This window comes from Vidua chalybeata, chromosome 2, assembly GCF_026979565.1.
Source record: "Vidua chalybeata isolate OUT-0048 chromosome 2, bVidCha1 merged haplotype, whole genome shotgun sequence".
In the NCBI taxonomy this organism is placed as follows: domain Eukaryota; kingdom Metazoa; phylum Chordata; class Aves; order Passeriformes; family Viduidae; genus Vidua; species Vidua chalybeata.
In genome coordinates this window covers 66,363,882-66,382,064 of record NC_071531.1, presented here as the reverse complement: position 1 = coordinate 66,382,064, position 18,183 = coordinate 66,363,882, and the positions used below count along the sequence as shown (strand labels likewise).

The 18,183-nt window shown below is 44.4% G+C and overlaps 1 protein-coding gene and 2 non-coding genes across 3 annotated transcripts; 2 read left to right on the top strand and 1 right to left on the bottom strand.

The window, feature by feature from the left end:
• Positions 1 to 1,546: 1,546 nt before the first annotated feature.
• Positions 1,547 to 1,620, top strand: TRNAI-AAU (transfer RNA isoleucine (anticodon AAU)). Its single transcript has one exon. It is a non-coding gene; the product is annotated as a tRNA-Ile (tRNA).
• Positions 1,621 to 1,913: 293 nt separating this feature from the next.
• Positions 1,914 to 1,985, top strand: TRNAD-GUC (transfer RNA aspartic acid (anticodon GUC)). The gene has a single exon. It is a non-coding gene; the product is annotated as a tRNA-Asp (tRNA).
• A 406-nt stretch (positions 1,986 to 2,391) lies between these two features.
• Positions 2,392 to 11,588, bottom strand: CPOX (coproporphyrinogen oxidase). Its single transcript, XM_053936450.1, has 7 exons — positions 11,180 to 11,588; positions 10,945 to 11,088; positions 10,140 to 10,250; positions 9,601 to 9,742; positions 6,565 to 6,783; positions 4,791 to 4,895; positions 2,392 to 2,933 (listed from the first exon to the last, which is right to left on the bottom strand). The coding sequence occupies exons 1-7, from the start codon at positions 11,586 to 11,588 to the stop codon at positions 2,846 to 2,848; spliced, it is 1,218 nt and encodes a 405-aa protein (XP_053792425.1). The 3' UTR covers positions 2,392 to 2,845.
• Positions 11,589 to 18,183: the final 6,595 nt, after the last annotated feature.

Sequence of the window (18,183 nt, the reverse complement as noted above, 5' to 3'; positions counted from 1 at the left end):
CAATCTGCTCTGGAAAAGGTCTGGTCCCAGTGGCTCTGAAATTATTTTACAGTGAGATGAGGTCTACTCACAACAGCAGAAACACAAAGTGACCGTACAGCCTCTCTCTTCTCTGACTGTTGTCTTTGTCATGATGCTTCTTGAGCTTGAAATTCTAACAAAATCCATTAGAAGTGTTTTTGAGAAAGTGTTTTTGAGAAAGCATGAGATGGAGTTTAAAATCCATGTTCTGCTTACAACAGGCACTCTTCATCTTGCCTCTGGAGTGATTCTATTGCTTCAGTCCTGTTTCCTAAAATTTTTTGATCTGCTTCCTGAGGACTGTGGTCTCTGACGGAGGAAAACCTACAGTCTTGGCGTCCCACGGTATTAGTGATTGAATGCTGCTACTTAAGGAAAGAAAAACAGCACCTGTTGAATTTAGACTACATCAGGGTTGCTTTTTTAGGTATGTGACTTAGTGCAGATTCTTCCAGTTCCTGCAGCTAATAAAATATTTTTTCTGTGGACTGCCCACTTTTTTTTAAGGCCCACCCAGCATGTCAGTGGTAAATTATACCTTTTCAGTTTTGAAGTCTTTATTCTAAAAAGCCCCACATCTGAAGTTTTCTGCCCTTTTTTCTATCGGATTTCTGTACTTTTCCTTCCTTACTCCATATATTTTTATGTATGATCCTGTGACCATCTCCTCACACCATGTATTGGTCATTGCTTTAGTGGCAGCTTTGGGATCTTCTTCTGCAGCGTGTGGGAACATCTCTGTTAAATGTTGCCCAGTGTTTGAGGAAGCTCTTTTATTGTCATGATACCTTTATATATGCTCCTCTATGCAGATATTACCTTATATTTGGCTTCCTAGTATGTTTTTTATTGATGTATTTAATGATAGGTCATGTTAGTGGCAAATGAAACAACAAAGGAGAAGAGCTCAACTTAGCACTCATACTGATGGTTTGTGAAGGGAAGGGCTGGGAATTTCATGATGTCCTCTTCCTCTACAGCTTTTTCACTGACTCAGAGGTATTTAATTCTGAAATATTTTCTGCATTTTTCTAATCAATGCCTTGATTTCACAAGTGATCCAAATGACCCATCACCGGGGAAATTGACCCATCACTCTTACCATCGCATCCCCGCCGCGGCGTGGCTAAAAGGAGGGAGAGAGGGAGGGGTCGGGAATGGTTCCTGCAAAGCGCGGCGGTTCGTTGCGGTGGTGCTGCTGCCCCGCCGGGAGGTGCGCGTCCGTGTGCGGGGTGCAGCCGAGCCGAGCCGCTCCGTGCCGCCGGTAATTGCCCCCCGCGTACCGGCGGAGGGAGCAGGCAAAGAAAAATGAAAGGTGTGAAAAATCTAAATTTTTTAGGAATGCTCGTTATCCCAGTTGGTGCCCTTGCTGCTGTACCACGGCTCCATGAAACAACTCGCCGAAGCGGTGTCTAGGAAGGGCCATCACGGTAATGCTGCAGAACGGCCCTCGGCAGTGGCTGCAGCCACGGCACGTCCGTGGGAGCGCCTCGGGTTCTGATCCTGAGGAGAGTGTGGGCAAGTTGGCCGGTTAGCTCAGTTGGTTAGAGCGTGGTGCTAATAACGCCAAGGTCGCGGGTTCGATCCCCGTACGGGCCAGTGTCCTTTTTTTTTTTTTTTTCCCCTTGGACATGAGCACATCGCTGACTTAGCAGAGGATCACTTTATTTTGTTTTAGGGGCGAAGGGGTAACACGGAAAGGAATGCGATACTCCCCAACAGGAAGCTGGACTTGGGCAGTCATGGGGGGACAGCGTGTGCGAGCCGGGCCGGCGCCTCTCCCCACCCTGCCCCGGCCCGGGGCCAGGCCAGGCGTCACCCGCAGGTCAGGAGCCCGCGGCAGCTGAGGTGGTAGCACATGGTGGCGTGGAGACAACCTTCATCCACCCAATTCCTCGTTAGTATAGTGGTTAGTATCCCCGCCTGTCACGCGGGAGACCGGGGTTCGATTCCCCGACGGGGAGACGGAGCAATTTTTTTTTTCTCTCAAACCGGGGGAGATGCAACCCTCTCCGCACTTGCTTTTTCCCTACCGCGTCCTCAACGAAGTTTGAGCTGAGAGACAAGGCAATCAGTCCAAAGCTGGGAGGAGCGTGAAGGCAAAGACAACACCCAGCAGCGTCCTAATCCAAGGACCTCCCGGCAATGGAGCTGGCCCGAGCAGCATTGTTCTGCTGTGATTGCAGCACAGATGCTCAATGCTGATTTTCTCAAACGGACAGCCATCCTTCCGTTCTCATGAGGTAACAGAGACCTCAATCCACATTCTCCCAGATACCCATCAGCCTAGTTATGCTGCTACAGCACATCTTAAACCATTCGCCCCACTACAATCAACAAGACATCATCAAAATACACGTGATACAGTACTACTTTTCCACAGCTTCCTGAAAGCACAGTTTAAGGTTTAATATAATACCAAATATTCCCTTTATTCTTTAAAAAATGTTTTTAAGCGTACCAACATTTTATAAGGGTAAGCAGTACTATTTAGGCACAGATAATGCTTTCATTTCCTTGAAGACACCACATTAGTTTGCCATTTTGCAGTCATCTAAAGCATGCAGAGTAGCCCTGTGAGGCCTTCACCAGTCCTTCACAAGGCAACAGCAACAGCAGATGACATTAGCCCATCAACCTCAAAGAATGAGTTTACACATTTGCGAGTTCTAACAAGTCTACAGCATAATTAAGGCACAAGGTAAGAGTATAAATAGGATCACTGAAACACCATGCAATAGCAGTTTGAATGGGCTGCTTTGCAGGCATTCCTGTTCTCTCAGAATGGCTCAGTGGAAGCAATCCATCTTCTTCACGATCCATGTCAGTGCACCCAGTCTTTGGGATTTCGCAGAACTTCCAGGATTTCTGCTTCTTTCGAGCTCTCTGGTGGGTTGTGCATGTACTCCCACCTGCAAGGAGAAAGGAAACTCACTCAGACAGCCCAGCTGGCAGCCACTTCTGCAGCAGGCTGTGTTTAGACTGAAGTTCCCTTTTGTAAGGATGCAAAGCTACATACACAGTTGATACTCTTGGCTGAGATGACAGATATGGTTACAAATCACAAATTCAGTAAAAAACAAATAATATTGCCACCAGGGTAGATGGGAGAAATATTAACTTCATCTTTTTACCAACTTTTGAAAAAGCTGGAAGGACAAGGAAAAAGAAAAGAGCAGTACCCCATTCCCCACAAGGCATACAGGTTTATTTGCAAAAATCTTTTAACAGTCTCTTGTGACACAGTAGTATCACAAGGAAGATGAACAAGAAAAGGGAATGCACAGAATTCTGACAGTGACACGAACTTTTCCCAGAATCTGGACCGGAAGCTCTGTGAGTGTTTGTTGAATCTTGGTTTTAAAAACTAAAGTGGTGAAAGATCCCTGTTTTTCATTGAAAGAGGCACAACAGAGAAAGGAAAGTGTCAGCAGTCACAGAGAGATGGGTACATCCTCCTTCCATTTTCCCCCAAGGAATGACCCATTCATGCTGTGAAGTGAGCTAGTTACATTGATGAAAAAAAGCAAACCCAGACAATCACAGAAATTGTGATTAATTCACTAAATCAAAGCATAGGACATGCTACACTACCAGGTGAGGGGACACATCAGGTGTTGTCAGTGGGATGAAGATACATGGTGAGAACAGCACTGCCTTCAGGGTTACAAGGCAACAGGCAGTTTTCCTAGCAGAGGGAGGTCACTAGTGAACTTTATGGAATTCATGATAGGATACCCAAAAGCAACCTGAAAGTGGGAATAAATAGTAAATGACCATATTTGCTGGTGTGACAAGTGTAAGCAAGATGGGTTAAAACCTAAAAGGACAGTTAAAACAATATTTAGCCAAGCAACTGAGCATTAAAATGGCAGGTGAAATTCACTGTTGATTGATGTGATGGACACAGAAAAAAGTTGCATACAGATTGAATTAAATTTTATTGCTCAGAGAAGACCTTGGCATTGTAACAGTTCTATGAATAAGCCACCTCAATGCTGAACAGTAGTCACAACCAGCAAACAGAGTATTAGGATTATGGAAATAATAACGAATTAAAATATCGCTATGCCACTGAGTCAGGAGCACACCTGCATCTTGTATCCAGATATGTAGCTTACATTGTCTGTTCCTTATCCCCAGTTCAGAAAGGGCACAGAAAACTTAAGCCTAGCAAAAGTGACAAAAGTATGAAACATCAACTGTACAAAAGACTAAAAAGAGCAGGAAAACAAGCTGGAAAACAAGCAATTAAAACCCCCAGAAGCCTGTAAAATAAAAACTGTTATGGAGAAAATGAATAGGAAGAAAATCATGTTACTCAGTGAGAAGTCAGATGAAGTCATCAAGTTCAAGTAGAAAACAATTAGGTACTTTCTCATACAACACACGGTTAGTTAAACCGTGGAGCTCCTTGCCACACATTTGGCAGGACTGCCAGAAGCTCTCATGGTTTCTAAGGGCTACTAAACAAAACCCATGGAGTGAGGACAATAAATAAATCAAGAGGAACTAAGCACAAAAACCTTTTTTTTTTTTTTTTTTGCCAGAAAATCTCTATGCCACACACTACTGGCAACTAGGTGAATACAAGGGAGAAGCATCTGCATTTGCAGAATAGAGAACCATACTTGCCAGTTCTTGTATCAGGCATGAACTCATCACTGTTGAGAGACTGGAGACCAGGAGAGACCTTTGATTTAATCCTATGAAGTAAGTATTTTACTAAGAACAGTGCCTGCTACAATCCCACATAAGCATACCCTTACCTTGCAGTCAGTGGCAGAGACATAAGAATGCTTTCTATTCTTGATCCTGGTGTCAGGAGGCCAAACTTTGTACCTCTGTCATAAACCAAGTTGAATTCTACATACCTACAGGAATGAAGAGACACAACAGAAAAAAGCCTAGTTTATTAGCAGAAGTTGATTGTGCTTTCTTCAGCTGGCAGATGTCAAATAAAACCAGTGTGTCTTTCTGCTGAGTTGGTGTCAACTGTTCTTTAGCATCCTCTGCACAGGAATGCAAGGTATGACCTTGCCACTCCACAGAGCACAGGGAGAAGTGACCTCAGCTAAGAGACTAGAGCAGACCAGCTGTTCAGAGGAGAGCAGTCTGCAGGCTCCTGTGCTGTACTGTACTCCTCCCAGGCCTCAGCCCTGCTGGCAAGCTCGACACTACGTTTACCTTGGTTCTTCTCTTCTTTGTGGGGGTGTCAGACATAAAGAGGGGCCTTAAAGGTACTGAAAATAACCAGAGAAAAAATTCTACTGTGCAGTCCTCTGTGCTGAAGGACACATCAGCAGCAAGGTCAGAACAGTATTTCCTGGTTCCTGGGAAGATCTGGAAAGCAGCAGAAGACAGCTTCAGAGTGCTGGCTGGGACTTGCAAGTAATAAAATAGACCATTTTCTGCTCCCAGCATAGGAACAGAGCTGTGACAATTCATCAGATATTATCTCGAGAGCCAGTATAGGCTGTTTGTACTTAAAGATATAGGAAGGGAAAAGCTCTTATCTATCTGCAGAAATTGAAAGCTTTACATAGCCCCACAAACTGCAAACAGACTCAGGGAAATAGACCGGCCTCAAGAGCTGGTCCTGGCTGCAACTTAGAAAAGCTACTACCCCTTTTAAACTTTGTAGGTTTGCTAGATCCCATCCACAGACTGGATCTTGAAAGCCCGATGTTCCCAAAAACAGTCCCACCAAATTAAGGACACTTCCCTAAGTGACCAACAGCTGCAGGCCAGTGATCTGAACTTGAATGCTTACACTCTTTCCATGCCAGTCTCACATTTCTCTGCAGAAGAGGCAGAGACTGAAGACTCTAATTAAGCACAAAGCACATATATTTTCATTTCTCCATACTCTCAAACAATCACGGGACATGGAGAAGAGAGTACAACTGTACTGACCAATGTACTTAAGCTTTTGCAGCATTAACAGTTGGTGACATTAACATGCATCCTCCTAAGTCTTTCATATTCTGGACCATGCCAGAATAAAAATTACAACCCTCTGTATTCTTTTACAGGAATCCTCAATTCCTTTACAGGAATTTCAATGCCAAGAAGCTGAAAGTACTCAAGTACAGTTACTTCTGACTTTCTGGGGTTTTCCTGTGTTACTTAATAGGAAGACACCACTCCCTCACTCTTAGCTCCTCATGTGACAGGGCAGCCCTATATCCAGTACCGCTGGGCTGCAGGAAAGGGCAGGATTCAGGACACGAAGCACACCCACACCCCTTTGCCTGTTACACAGCAGAAGCTTCTCTTGCTTTTTGAAGGAGTTGGAAAGAAATGGTGGTGCTTTGTTTGGTTTGCTTGTGGTGCAACATGGGAGAGTGGGAAATGCCTCCTTTGCACCCTCTTTAGCAATCTAGCATTGGATTTCAGAATTAGTTCTATGCACAAAAATGCTGAAATTCTTGGTGAGCTTTTTTGGCCCACACAACCTGTAACCATAAAGAAGTACCTCATATTTTTTTCTTGCCAGCCCAGTCCACCTCCTGTGTACACTTTTGTTCTTCCAGTACTCACCGTCCTCTCCGAAGCTGTTGCCATAGCTTCTCCTCTGGTGTGAAGGAGTCATGGCAGTGCTTTTTCACAATGGGAATGTAACAAGGCACGACAGCTTTGGCACAACTCTTTACAAACTGGAATACTTCCTCCTTGGAGGGAGAGTCCATATCATCAAAGAATATGCCTCCAATCCCTCTGCGCTCACCACGGTGCTGGATGTAGAAGTAGTCGTCACACCTGGAAGAAGCAACAGATGATTACTAATATGGTCCAGAGTATTCAAACACATGAACAGTACTCCAAAGAGCTGCATGCTGCAGGACAGAACTAGTGGAACACTGCCCACAAGTCAGTTTCTGCAGGGCTGCGAGCCCCACTGTTTCCCTGACTGCCCTGAGCCAGGACCATGCAGCATCACCTGGAAAGCACTCCTGTGTCACTTGCAGTAGGAGCTCTGATTAAATGGTCTCTGTAAAAAGCTACACATCACCACAAAGTCGCTGAACACCATGGCAGATGTGTCCATGTGTGTTGATTCAATCCATATCCTCTACCTACTCAGAACAGGGACATCTGATTTCAAAATTTTCAAAACTAAGGGCTCTTCATAGATTCCATTTCCAGCATTATAGGTAGTTCCCAAATTATTTGGACAACTTTCATATGAACTCAAACTTGCATGAGAATTTATTCTCTTTGCCATTGAAGTAAAACAGTTTTCTTCATCAAAACAAAAGTAATCTAAGGCCCCAAGACCAGATAAGAAAGCAACTGTCACAGCACCCTTCCTTGGAAAAAGGCTTTTTAATAGTTAAAACTTGAAAGATTGAGTCATTATAGCAGTGGCTTTCCATGAGTCATGTTTAGGTTTATAAATGAGTAAGGGCAGCTTAACATAAAAGCAATTAATCTCTTCTGTATTTACGGGGAGTATTTAGTTGTGAAATTACTGTAACATAAATGACTTAACCCTATCTTTCTTATAATTCCTTGCTTGGGCATGCAAGTCTTCACATGGAGGAGAAAACAAAGGGAAGTAGGGAGCAGAAACTATCAACATCAAGAAAATCTGGCCTTCCTTTAGGACTAGTTTTCCATACAGGACCAGTTTTCTATAGATCCACAGTCATTCTCAAGCATTATATCTGGCACAGCCATAACAAGAGAGACAGAGACAGAGATGTAACAGATAACCTACCCTCTTTTTTATTCACTGAGATGATCAGTGTTTTCTATTTTATGATAGCAGGAAGAGTTAGGGAAAAACACCGAGTCAAAAACATAAAAGAGAATAAGCCTGACAAAAATCTTAAACCTAGATCAGGTATACAATGTTGTAAGTTGTAGGAACCCTGGATGCTGAGAATTTTAAACCTTCTGTGCTGAAAGGCACAGACTCGCAAGAGAGCACTGCATTTGACCTGAGGCTGTGGAGAAGATTTCCAAAATTGATTAGTAGCACTGGGATTACAGGTGTGTAGTTGGTTAGAAGTGTGTAATATCACAGGGTGGAAAACTTAAGAGTTTGGGGTTTTAGAATATAGAAATAAATATGAAGCAAGATGGAGGTTTTAGGGCAGAGGCTGGTTGTTCACCTTCTTCCTCCTTCTTCATAGATTTAAATAGTATTTTGTAATTAGACAGAAAAATCCACATTGCAAACTTCTAAAAGATCAGTTATTGAGTTAAAAGAGGAAATTATCTAAGTGTCATTTCTTAATTAGATAGTTTAGTCTTAAAAGACCTTGTGCCTTACTAATGAAAGACTACAAAACTCACTGCTGTGAGACTGTAACATAAATAAGAAACAATAAACACTTAAGTCTAAACACAAACTACCACCTCAAATACCTTCAATCCTAACCTTGAGAGAGGTAAAAAAAACAAACAGAGAACCCACAAACTGGTGCCTCCATGTAAAAGTGGCAGCTCAGCAAGAAGAAACTGTGCCAGGACCCCTTGACGAAAACCAGAACCCAGGAAAATTCCTGCAGAGATCAACATCTCAGTGTTTGGACAAGAGGGAGAAGCTGGTGGAAGGGGCCAATTCCTGTGACATGCAGGTCACAGCAAGTGTAATAAGTGTAATAACGTTTATCTTTAGCAAAGTGGGAAAACATTTCCTACCCCCTGCATCTGGCATTGCTAACCTACTTAAGCAGCAAAGAACCAGACCATTAAGGTAGATTTTCTAAACTACCATGCAAAAAATCCTCAGACAGCAAGACTGTAATCTCAAGGCTCTACAATATGTCTCTCTACTTAGTGGTTGCCACCCAAACCATAACACCCATTTTATCTCCTGTCCTCAGACAAGACCTAGTAGCTTACAAAAGGGTACCCCCACCTTCCTGCATACACAGCTTGTGGCAGATAGGATTATCAGACACACAACAGCAAATTCCCACTTAGTAGTGGAAGATCCCATCACTTGTTATCTCTCAGCTCAAGAAGAACATTCAAAGTTTGCATCTTAGAAAATGTGCTGTTGAACTCCCAGTGAATGTGTCACCAGAGAAAAAATTACAGCTTCGTCAAATTATGAAGCTTCTACATTAGGGACAATGTCCTTCACTTACCTGGAAACTACCTGGCTATGAAAGCCAGACTGAAGACAGAAAAACAAAAGTGGGATTTTCAAAACTGCTGTGATGGTCCAAGAGCTCACACTGAATCATGCACATTTACCATGAGTTCACTGTAAACAGAATTTGTGCATGTCCATGGGACAGAAGTCTTATCCTAGTTTAACAACAGAGGCTAAAAGGAATTTTAAGTTGCCTAGTGCAACAAAACCTTGATGACTCAGCTTGGTTTTTCTTCGGGGTACAGACTTACGATCCTAGTTGTCAGCCTTCTGATTTGAAAAATTCCAGGATTCTGTAAATGCAATATTTCCTTAGATAACATTTTGTCTCAGGACACTTCTGATTTTCATTACGGCTTTCTGATACTTTTCAAAAGGCAGCATAACCTACAGTTCCTAGTGTACACTTAACTGCCAACATCCAGTGCTGCTTTCTGCTCCCCCAAAGCACACCCTCCTCCACATACCATTTCTTGTACTTGGGATACAGCTTCACATCGTGCTTGTCACAGGCTTCTTTCAGAGTCTTGTGAAAATGAACGGCGTCCTCTTCATTCAGGTAAGTTGGAGTGAGGTCAGTCCCACCACCAAACCACCACTGTTTAGTTCCTATAGCAGAGACAAGCAACAACATTTTTCTTTTAAACTTCTGAACAGCAACTTGTTGCTAGTGATTCACCAAGAACTAACAACTACTTTTACAATACAAAACAAAATCATTTTTCAGTGGTGTCCCTAAACGTCAATAGTGAAAGATTTGACTACAAGGTAGCACAACGATCAGTGACTTCAGGAAAGATGAAACAAACTTCAACGTAGTGAAAATCATTTTGGACCACTGACCCTCACTACAGGATAGCAGTTTCACAAGATGGGCTAGTGACTCTTAACATAGCTGGGAGCAAACTTGCACTGGTTCTTGATCTCTTACCCCAGCCATGCATTCACACTTCATTGGGGCAGAGTCAGACATTTCATACAGTCCTCACTGTACTATAATCCTTACCATCTGCTTCTTCAATTTCAAAGTATCTGTAGTTGAAGTGCATGGTTGGAACATGAGGATTCTTTGGATGGATAACAGAGCTCACACCCATGGCACAAAAAGGCAGCTTCCCTAGATAAAAAGATGCACAGAGAAAGCCCTTCAGTTTTTCAATAAACTTCATTTGTTATCATTTAAGGAATATCACTATTTTCCCTTAGGCTCCAAGCCACAACAGGAAATTTTCTCATGTTGGGTCACCATAATTATTAATCGGTGGGCAAGTTACTTCTCATCCATACACTTCTGTGCACCTAACACAGCTATTTCTTTGGTAATTGTTCTAAAACGTGGCAGTACTTTGGAGAACCCACTAGATGAAGACCACTTAAAACATAAGGCACTGCTAAGGCTTTCTACCACCCCCAGTCCTCACAATTACCCTTTGTTACACAAAGGTGTGTTGAGTCCCCTTAGGCCTCCAGGTGTTGTTGGATTTCTCCCTCCACCTCTTTGGTATATAATTTCCGCACTGTTTCACTACAGGATCATTATTGAGAAGCCACCTGTGCCTACAATACATTCCTTATAGCAGCAAGACAGAGAGAAGCACTCCCATACCTGGCTTTCAAGGGACATGAAAGTCCACCTGTCAAGCTTACTGATTAGAAATCACTATGATACAAGTGAAAACCTTTGAATTTTTATCAGTCTGGCCTTCTTCATGTTCTGCTCAAAGGCCAGGTTGCCTTCAGAGTACCTGAATGGGAATACTCAGATGAACACGTCCCGGTTCCCTAACCCAACTGCGCGATAGACGCCTTACCGTCCTTGGCCTTCAGAGACTTCCCCCTGCTCCGCATCTGCCGCGCTGCCTCCTCGGACAGGAGCCCGGACACGACGGACACGTTGACGCCCGCCTTCTCGAAGACCGCGCCATCCTGCAGCACGCAGCTGATGCCGCCTCCGCCTGCCAACGCCAGGCTCCGGGTCAGGATCACCGAGGGGTGACCGAACCCGGGGTGCCGGTGTCCGCGGTCTCCCCCGCGGCTGCCCCGTACCTTCCTTCCTTTCCCAGCTGTCAACGGCGAAGGAGGCGCCGGGGTCCAGGTCGGCCAGGGCGCGACACACCTCCGCCTGCGTCTCCATGATGAGCAGCTCCATGCGGCTCCGCACCTCCCGCCGCCGCCGCCGCAGCTCCCGCAGCCCGCTAACCGGCGGCGCCATGAACCGCTGCCGCAGTTCCTTCTCCTCCTCCTCCTCCTCCTCCCGGGCTGCCGACAACGCGGCTTGCCGCCGCCACAGCCCCAGCGCCAGTCCCAGCCCGCCCAGCGCCCCCGCGGCCGCCAGCGCGGTCCGCCGCGCCCCCCGGCCCGCCGGCCCCGGCGGCGCGGAGCCCAGCGCCCGGGCAAAGGCGAGGGCGGGCGGGCCACGGGCAGCCCCGCGGAACAGGCGCGCTGCCGCCGCCATAACCGGCACCGGCGCCGCAGTGCCGGCGGGGCGGGGCTGGGGCGGGGCCGGGGCCGGGCCGGGGCCGCTCCGGGTATGAATGTGTGTCTGCCCACGGAAATGATTAGGGAAAGCGCTTCTGAGATTATCTAGTCCGGTCTGTCGTTTATCACCACATTGTCAGCTAGACCACAGGGCACTGACTGGCACGTCCAATCTTTGTTTAAACACCTCCAGGGATAGTGACTCCACCACCTCCCTGGGCGGTCCAATCCAATATCTAATCACCCTTTCTGTGAAGAAATTCTTCCTAATATTAACCTAAACCTCCCCTGGCACAGCTTAACGCTATGTCCTCTCGTCATGTCGCTAGTTGCCTGGAAGAGAGTTATCCCCACCTGGCTACGACCTCCTGTTAGGTAGTTGTAGAGAGTGATAAGGTTACTCCTGAGCCTCCTTTTCTTCAGGCTGAACAACCCCAGCTCCCTTAGCTGCTCCTCATAAGACTTGTGCTCCAGACCCTTCAGTAGCTTCATTGTTCTTCCTTGGACCTGCTCCAGCACCTCAGTGACCTTCCTGAACTGAGGAGCCCTGAACTGGACACAGTGTTTGAGATGTGGCCTCTACAGTGCTGAGCACAGAGGAAGAATCACTTCCTTAGCCCTGCTGGTCATGGTATTTCTGAAACAGGCCAGAATGCTATTGGCACACAGCTGGCTTGTAATGTCTGTACAAGAAAGCCTATCCACACTGACTGCTGTGAATGAGTACAAGCATCCCATAATCCTCCCATCTGGATCTGGGCTGCCCATTTTGTGAGGGTGCCCTGACAGGGAGAGGCATAGATGGATGCAGCACTCAGGTGCTATTCCGTGCGTGGTGCAGCTTTGGGAGAGGGGGCTGTGCTGTCCTTACGCCTGTAAAAGGCATCTGCATACTGCTTACAAATAACCTGATATTGTTAATGCAACTATGTGGGGCTGCAGAGTCATTTTGTGAGTAATGGCTTGTGCAGGGCCAGGCATTGCTGGAATAGGGGTAAAGTATTTTACTGAGCTGTCCTGTGAACCATGTGGAATTGCTCTTCTGTGTATGACATTTCTGTTTTTCTACTCATAGTAATGAGTTTTTAGAACCTGAATAGTTTGTGGGACCACCAGTTTAGTGCAATAGTATTATTTCCCATGGATCTTGGAAGGCACATGCTTATACATCCTTTGTTCTTTATAAAGTTGAAGCCCATTTTCTTTCCTAATATAGTGGAGGAACTAGAGACGTGTGTAGTGAAAGGGCTTTGATCTCACTGCAAGTACAGCTATCCCTCTGGTGGGATAGCTTGCATGACTGCAATGTTGCCATAAAGGGCTACGCTCTGTTTAGGAGAAGTAGACCAGAAAGGTGTGGTGGTGGAGTTTCCCTCTCTGTGAGACAGCACTTGGAATGTACGGAGCTCTGCCTTTGGGTGGACAACAAGCAAGTCAAGATCTCATGGGTCAGGAAAAAAGGGCAGACTGATATGGGTAACACTGTTGTGGGTGTTTGCTACAGGCCACCTGAGCAGGAGAAAGTGCATGAGGTCTTCTACAGGCAGCTTGAAGCAGCCTCACAGTCACAGGCCCTGGTTCTGGTGGGGGACTTTAACTACCCTGACACCCGCTGGAGAAACAACAGGTAACAAAAGTGATTACGGGTCTGGAGTATCTCTCTTATGAGGAAAGGCTGAGGGAGCTGGGTCTGTTCAGCCTTGAAAAGAGATGACAGAGAAGGGACTTCATCAGTGTCTATGAGTAACTGAAGGGAGGGTGTCAGGCTCTGCTCGGTGGTGCCAAGCAATGGAACAAGAAGACATTGAGTAGATACTGATGCAGAAGAAGTTTTACCTGAACAGGAGGAAGAACTTTAATGTGACCAAGCATGGAAACAGGATGCCCAGAGAGAATGTGCAGTCTCCCTCCCTGGAGAACCATCTGGACGCAATCCTATGCCATGTGCTCTGGGATCGCCCTGCTTGAGCAGGGAGGTTGGACCAGATGATCCACTGTGGTCCCTTCCAACTTACCTAGCCTGTGATTCTGTGAAAATAAGAACTTAGAATAACAAAGAGAAGGTCTGTGTAGAGCCAGGTGTTGAAAAGTACTGCATAGCACAAAAATGGCTCAGCCCTGCAAAGATTGCACTTTGGTATGGGACTGTTCCTTGGAAACAGTAATCTGGTATTTCTGAACTGATTTGCACCTGTAGTACCCGAGTATAGATCAGTTTCAAGTGTGGCAATTAATCCCTATTATGGATCTGGGCTTCATTATCTACCTCTTTTCACTGCAGAGTATTTTGGCGGGGAGTGTCTGTCTGTATAAAGTGATAATATTTACTCGAAGGCATAGTCCATGTTCTTATTTCTGATCTGGTTCTGCTCTTTAGCAGCAGAGGATGCTGTGAAACTGCTGAAACTCTGCAACGAGGAACGGATCTCAGCTTGTCTCTCTTCTGCCATCAGCTGGAGAACATGATCCCTGATGAGCAAGGAAACCCGACCCAGTGGAGGTAGGAGTGAATGTGTTAGGAGAGGTCTATGGCTTGTAAATAGCTTGGAAGTGCATAATGCATACTGTTTATCATAAAAATGTTTAGATATATTCAGTAGACACAATTCAAGAAGAAACTGAGCTATCACTGCCAGCCCTGGATAAAGAACTGTGGAAAGAGCTGCTTAGAGCAGCCAAAACCCCTAAGATGGTAGTGCCCTTTCAAGCTCTTTACTGTAGTGAAGTTCTGCTCTTTCAGTAGGTTTTTTTTTAAGACACTATTGAAAACAAATAAATATAAGTGCCAAGACATGTAAGACACATTCCTGCTGATTTAATATGTTGGTGGGGTTTTTCTGTACCAGGTTGAATGCAATCTTTAATTGATAACATTTGGTAATTCAGCTGGATGGGACCTCTGGAGGTCTCTAATCCAGCCCCAGGGGTTCACTGTTCCCAGGCTGGATGAGGTTGTGCAAGGCCTTCCTTGTCCAGCTGCAGTTAGAAAAACCTCTTTCCTCATTTTGCCTGGGCTCCTGCCTCAGCATTCCACCAGCCCCACCAGGAAGAATCTGGTGAGAATTTCCTTTGCTGCAACCACATTGCCAGGTCAATGTCTTGCTCTTGCTGCTGAAGTTTAGAAGCATGACTGCTTTATGCACTGGTATTGCTCAGGCTGGATGCAGAAGCCTAGTCAGGCTTTCACTCTCTGTTGCTGGTGAGGAGTGACAGAGTGTAAAACACTCACACTGTTTCTGTGCTGAATCCTGTCATGTTAGCACCTTGTGAGGACCTCCTCTCTGGCAGCACGTTAAGGCTGAAATGTCAGCCATGTACTGATGTGTGTGAGATGCTCAGCAGTGATATGAGGCAAGAAAACAACAGCTCACATTTTGATCTGCTTTTGCAGTGCATGGTGGTGGTGTGTAGGGTAGACCTTTCTGTGGAAATACAAATGGAAGAGGAAAAAGGCACTTGGAGTTTAGCTTAGGGCCCAGACAAAAACCTGGAATTGGTCTTGCATTTACCTGAACAAGAATTGAATCTGAGGAAATGTACCTTTTGCTTTTTTTTTTGAGAGCTACATGAAATTCCAAGGTTTTGGCCTCCCTTAAAATCTCCATGTCAGTTTTAAAAGTTTGACTGAAAATATGCATGGTGAAATGACTTTGGATACTTTGTCTCTTAGTGTGTTGTCCATTTTCATACCTGTATGTGTTTTGCTGTGAGGGTCTTGCAATAGGTTTTGTTTTCAGTGACAGCAAAGCCATTTAGATTTGCTTTGTAGTCAATCTACTGGTGCAAGTGAGTGTGAGTCTAGAGAAGGTTGTAGGGCTACAGTGATTTCAAATAGATTTCAAGAACTGAACTTCTATTTACAGTATTATGTAAGGTGACCTCTTATAAAGAAAAGAATGCTTTTAATTTTTTATTGTTGTTGTTTTTCCCTATACTTTGAAAAGAATTCTGAAGCTTCTCTCTGCTGCTTGTATTTAGGTGTCATCTACCTTGGTTTTATTTTTCTTCTACTGAGAATTTATGGACAAAAATGATAGTAACAAAAGAACAAGAGACACTGTGTTTTCTAAGGTAGCAAAGCATGATTAGGTCTCATTGAGACTGAGACACGCACATGCTTTCACTGAGGCTGTTGGATACTTTTATTTTGATTACTAAATTAATGCAGTTGCTTATCAGCAAATAGAAAGAAAAAGATGTATTGAGAACAGAAAAATTCCCCATCAATTCACATTTCTCTTACTTCTGAAACTGAAAGAGCCATTTTCATCCAGTTTATCACACAAAACATTGATTGTGACTTCAAAAAGATTTTGAGGGCTTGCAGTTAGACAAGTACTCTTGTTTAACAGAGGTCATCTCAAAAATTTTGCATGACACTACAAGTTGAATTAAGTTATCTCAGTTTAACATTGAGGGAGAAGTGAAAGCTTTGGTGACTGAGCTGAAACAGTAGGTGTTGTGAAGGTTGTAAGAGAAAGATGAAAACCTATCTTTCTGCATTTGTCATCTCAGTAATTTGTCTGGATGTCAGATTCATAGGAATCCTCCTTTTTTTCTTTGCTTTTTTAATATGCAGGATTGATTCTCCTGGGTGTATGAAGGAAGGAAAGGATAACTACAGAACAAGAAGCTGCTGGAATTCTTTCAGGCTACCCCCTGGAAGGTAAGAGAAGTTATGCAGTGCCTTAGGAAAACCTTTCTTCCACTATTGATTGATCACCTTTGCATAGTTAATAAAAGAGAAGTGAAAATGTGAAATATAGAGGTTTGCACTAACAGTTAGGCCTCAAAATGTGCTTGTGTGTAGCCTCTCCTGAAAATGTGCCAGCACTCCAGGTCAGGTACTACATCTTCCCTGTGATGAGATCCATTGTTTTCCCACTTCCTCTGTGCCCTTCCTTGAGTTCTGCCTTCAGATTTGCTGTCACAAAGCACCATCTTCATAAAACATTAGGAATTTTCCCCAGCATAGCTATTGCATGTGTGACTTCATCCAGGAAAAGCCAAAGCATGACCTCTCTCCCAGGTTTCCAAGGAAAGGGAAACAATGAGCAGAAGTGATCTGTTGGTGAGAATTCTTTTTTTGTTACTCCCCTGCCCTAGTGTCACAATTTATTTTGGTAGCTGTTTATACACACTAAATGTAATGTTTACTCTTATGAAAGTCCATCCAGAAGCCAAAATACATAGCTTTCTATTGTCCCTGGAATAATAGGTACTTTTTTTTTTACGGTTAAGCTAAAGGACTGGCTGAGTTAGCTCACAGGTCTTGAGAGACTTGTGTCTGCAGCTAGTTCTGAGTAACAGACATACATTGTGGTAGTATAATTGAAACTTCTTTACTGTCTGGGCAGCTCAGGATTATCAGGAAGACTAGAGGCCGGGAAGGGTGTGATGCATATGTTGAGAATCAGTGGGGGTTTTAGGACAGAAAAGCAATTTCCATGGGAAAAGGTGCGACGCTCACCCTTGCTGACAAGGAAAGTGACCAATATTAAGAATTATGGACAGAGGGCTTCTGTGGTCATTTTAAAGCTGGCAGTTTGGGACTCACGATGATCCCTGGCTCAGACATTTTTAACCTGGTCCAGTGGGACTCATTCACCATCTGGTAGAACTGTAGGCTTAATGCACTATCTTTATCTGACCCTTACACTGTACTGCAGGGATAAGGTCAGGAATTCTATGGAAAAAAAAGATAAACTGTTTTTCCTGCATCACCTCCAGAAAACTAATGATAAAGCCTGCTTAGTCCATTATTTGCTGTCAAGTAAGTCCAGTATTTGCTGTCAATTTGCTGTTAGTTCATAGAAGTTGTAACTAGAGGTTTTGCCAAGGCCATTATTCAGTTACCAGATCTAATATCTGACCTGACTGAAAGAAAGCCAAATCCAAAAGGAAGATGCCAGTTAGCAGAATAAGAACAATAAGGCACAATACTTCAGCCAGATACGTTCCCAGACTATGTGTGTTTTCACTTTAGGGATTTCCTGAACCTGGTGTGATTGATCTAGTTAGTGACTGTCAAGAGGTCTCTCTTCTAAATGCTTGTTCAGTCTCTTTTGAGAATTTTCTGCGGCTAAAAAAATCCTCAGGCAAGCAGCATTGTGGTCTGTAGAGCTTGCCTACAACATAGCTTCTCTTAGTATCATTGATGGCTCCTTATTCTTGAATATCTGAAGAGACAGTGAAAGGTTTTTCCTATCCATGCTATCAGGCCTGTCTCTGCACCAGAGTGGAGAATCACAACCCTTTAACTCCTTGCATGGTGACCACTGTCCCCATCCACATGCAAGGGATGTGTCAGGAACACATTGCTTACCCATGAAAATGCATGTGTTTCTCAACCTGAAACTTCATCAGCAGGCTAGTGGATTCATAAATGAACTCACTGCCTTCAGCAATTTTTCTTCTCTCAAAACTCTAAAAAACAAAGAACAAGGGTGTTTTGTTACTCCCTCTTCTTGTGTCTGGTTTGAAAAGAAGCACTTTAAAAGGCCAGTTGGTAAAAGTCTTGGCAGCACTCAGATTGCAGTCTTGCCTAAAGTGAATCACCACCTTTTGTCTCA

Coding starts and splice junctions, on each gene's coding strand:
- CPOX (XM_053936450.1), bottom strand. CDS start 11,588: ATGGCGGCGGCAGCGCGCCTGTTCCGCGGGGCTGCCCGTGGCCCGCCC. Junction 11,089..11,179: donor CAGCTGGGAAAGGAAGGAAG/GTACGGGGCAGC, acceptor TGGCGTTGGCAG/GCGGAGGCGGCATCAGCTGC. Junction 9,743..10,139: donor TGAAATTGAAGAAGCAGATG/GTAAGGATTATA, acceptor TCTCTGCTATAG/GAACTAAACAGTGGTGGTTT.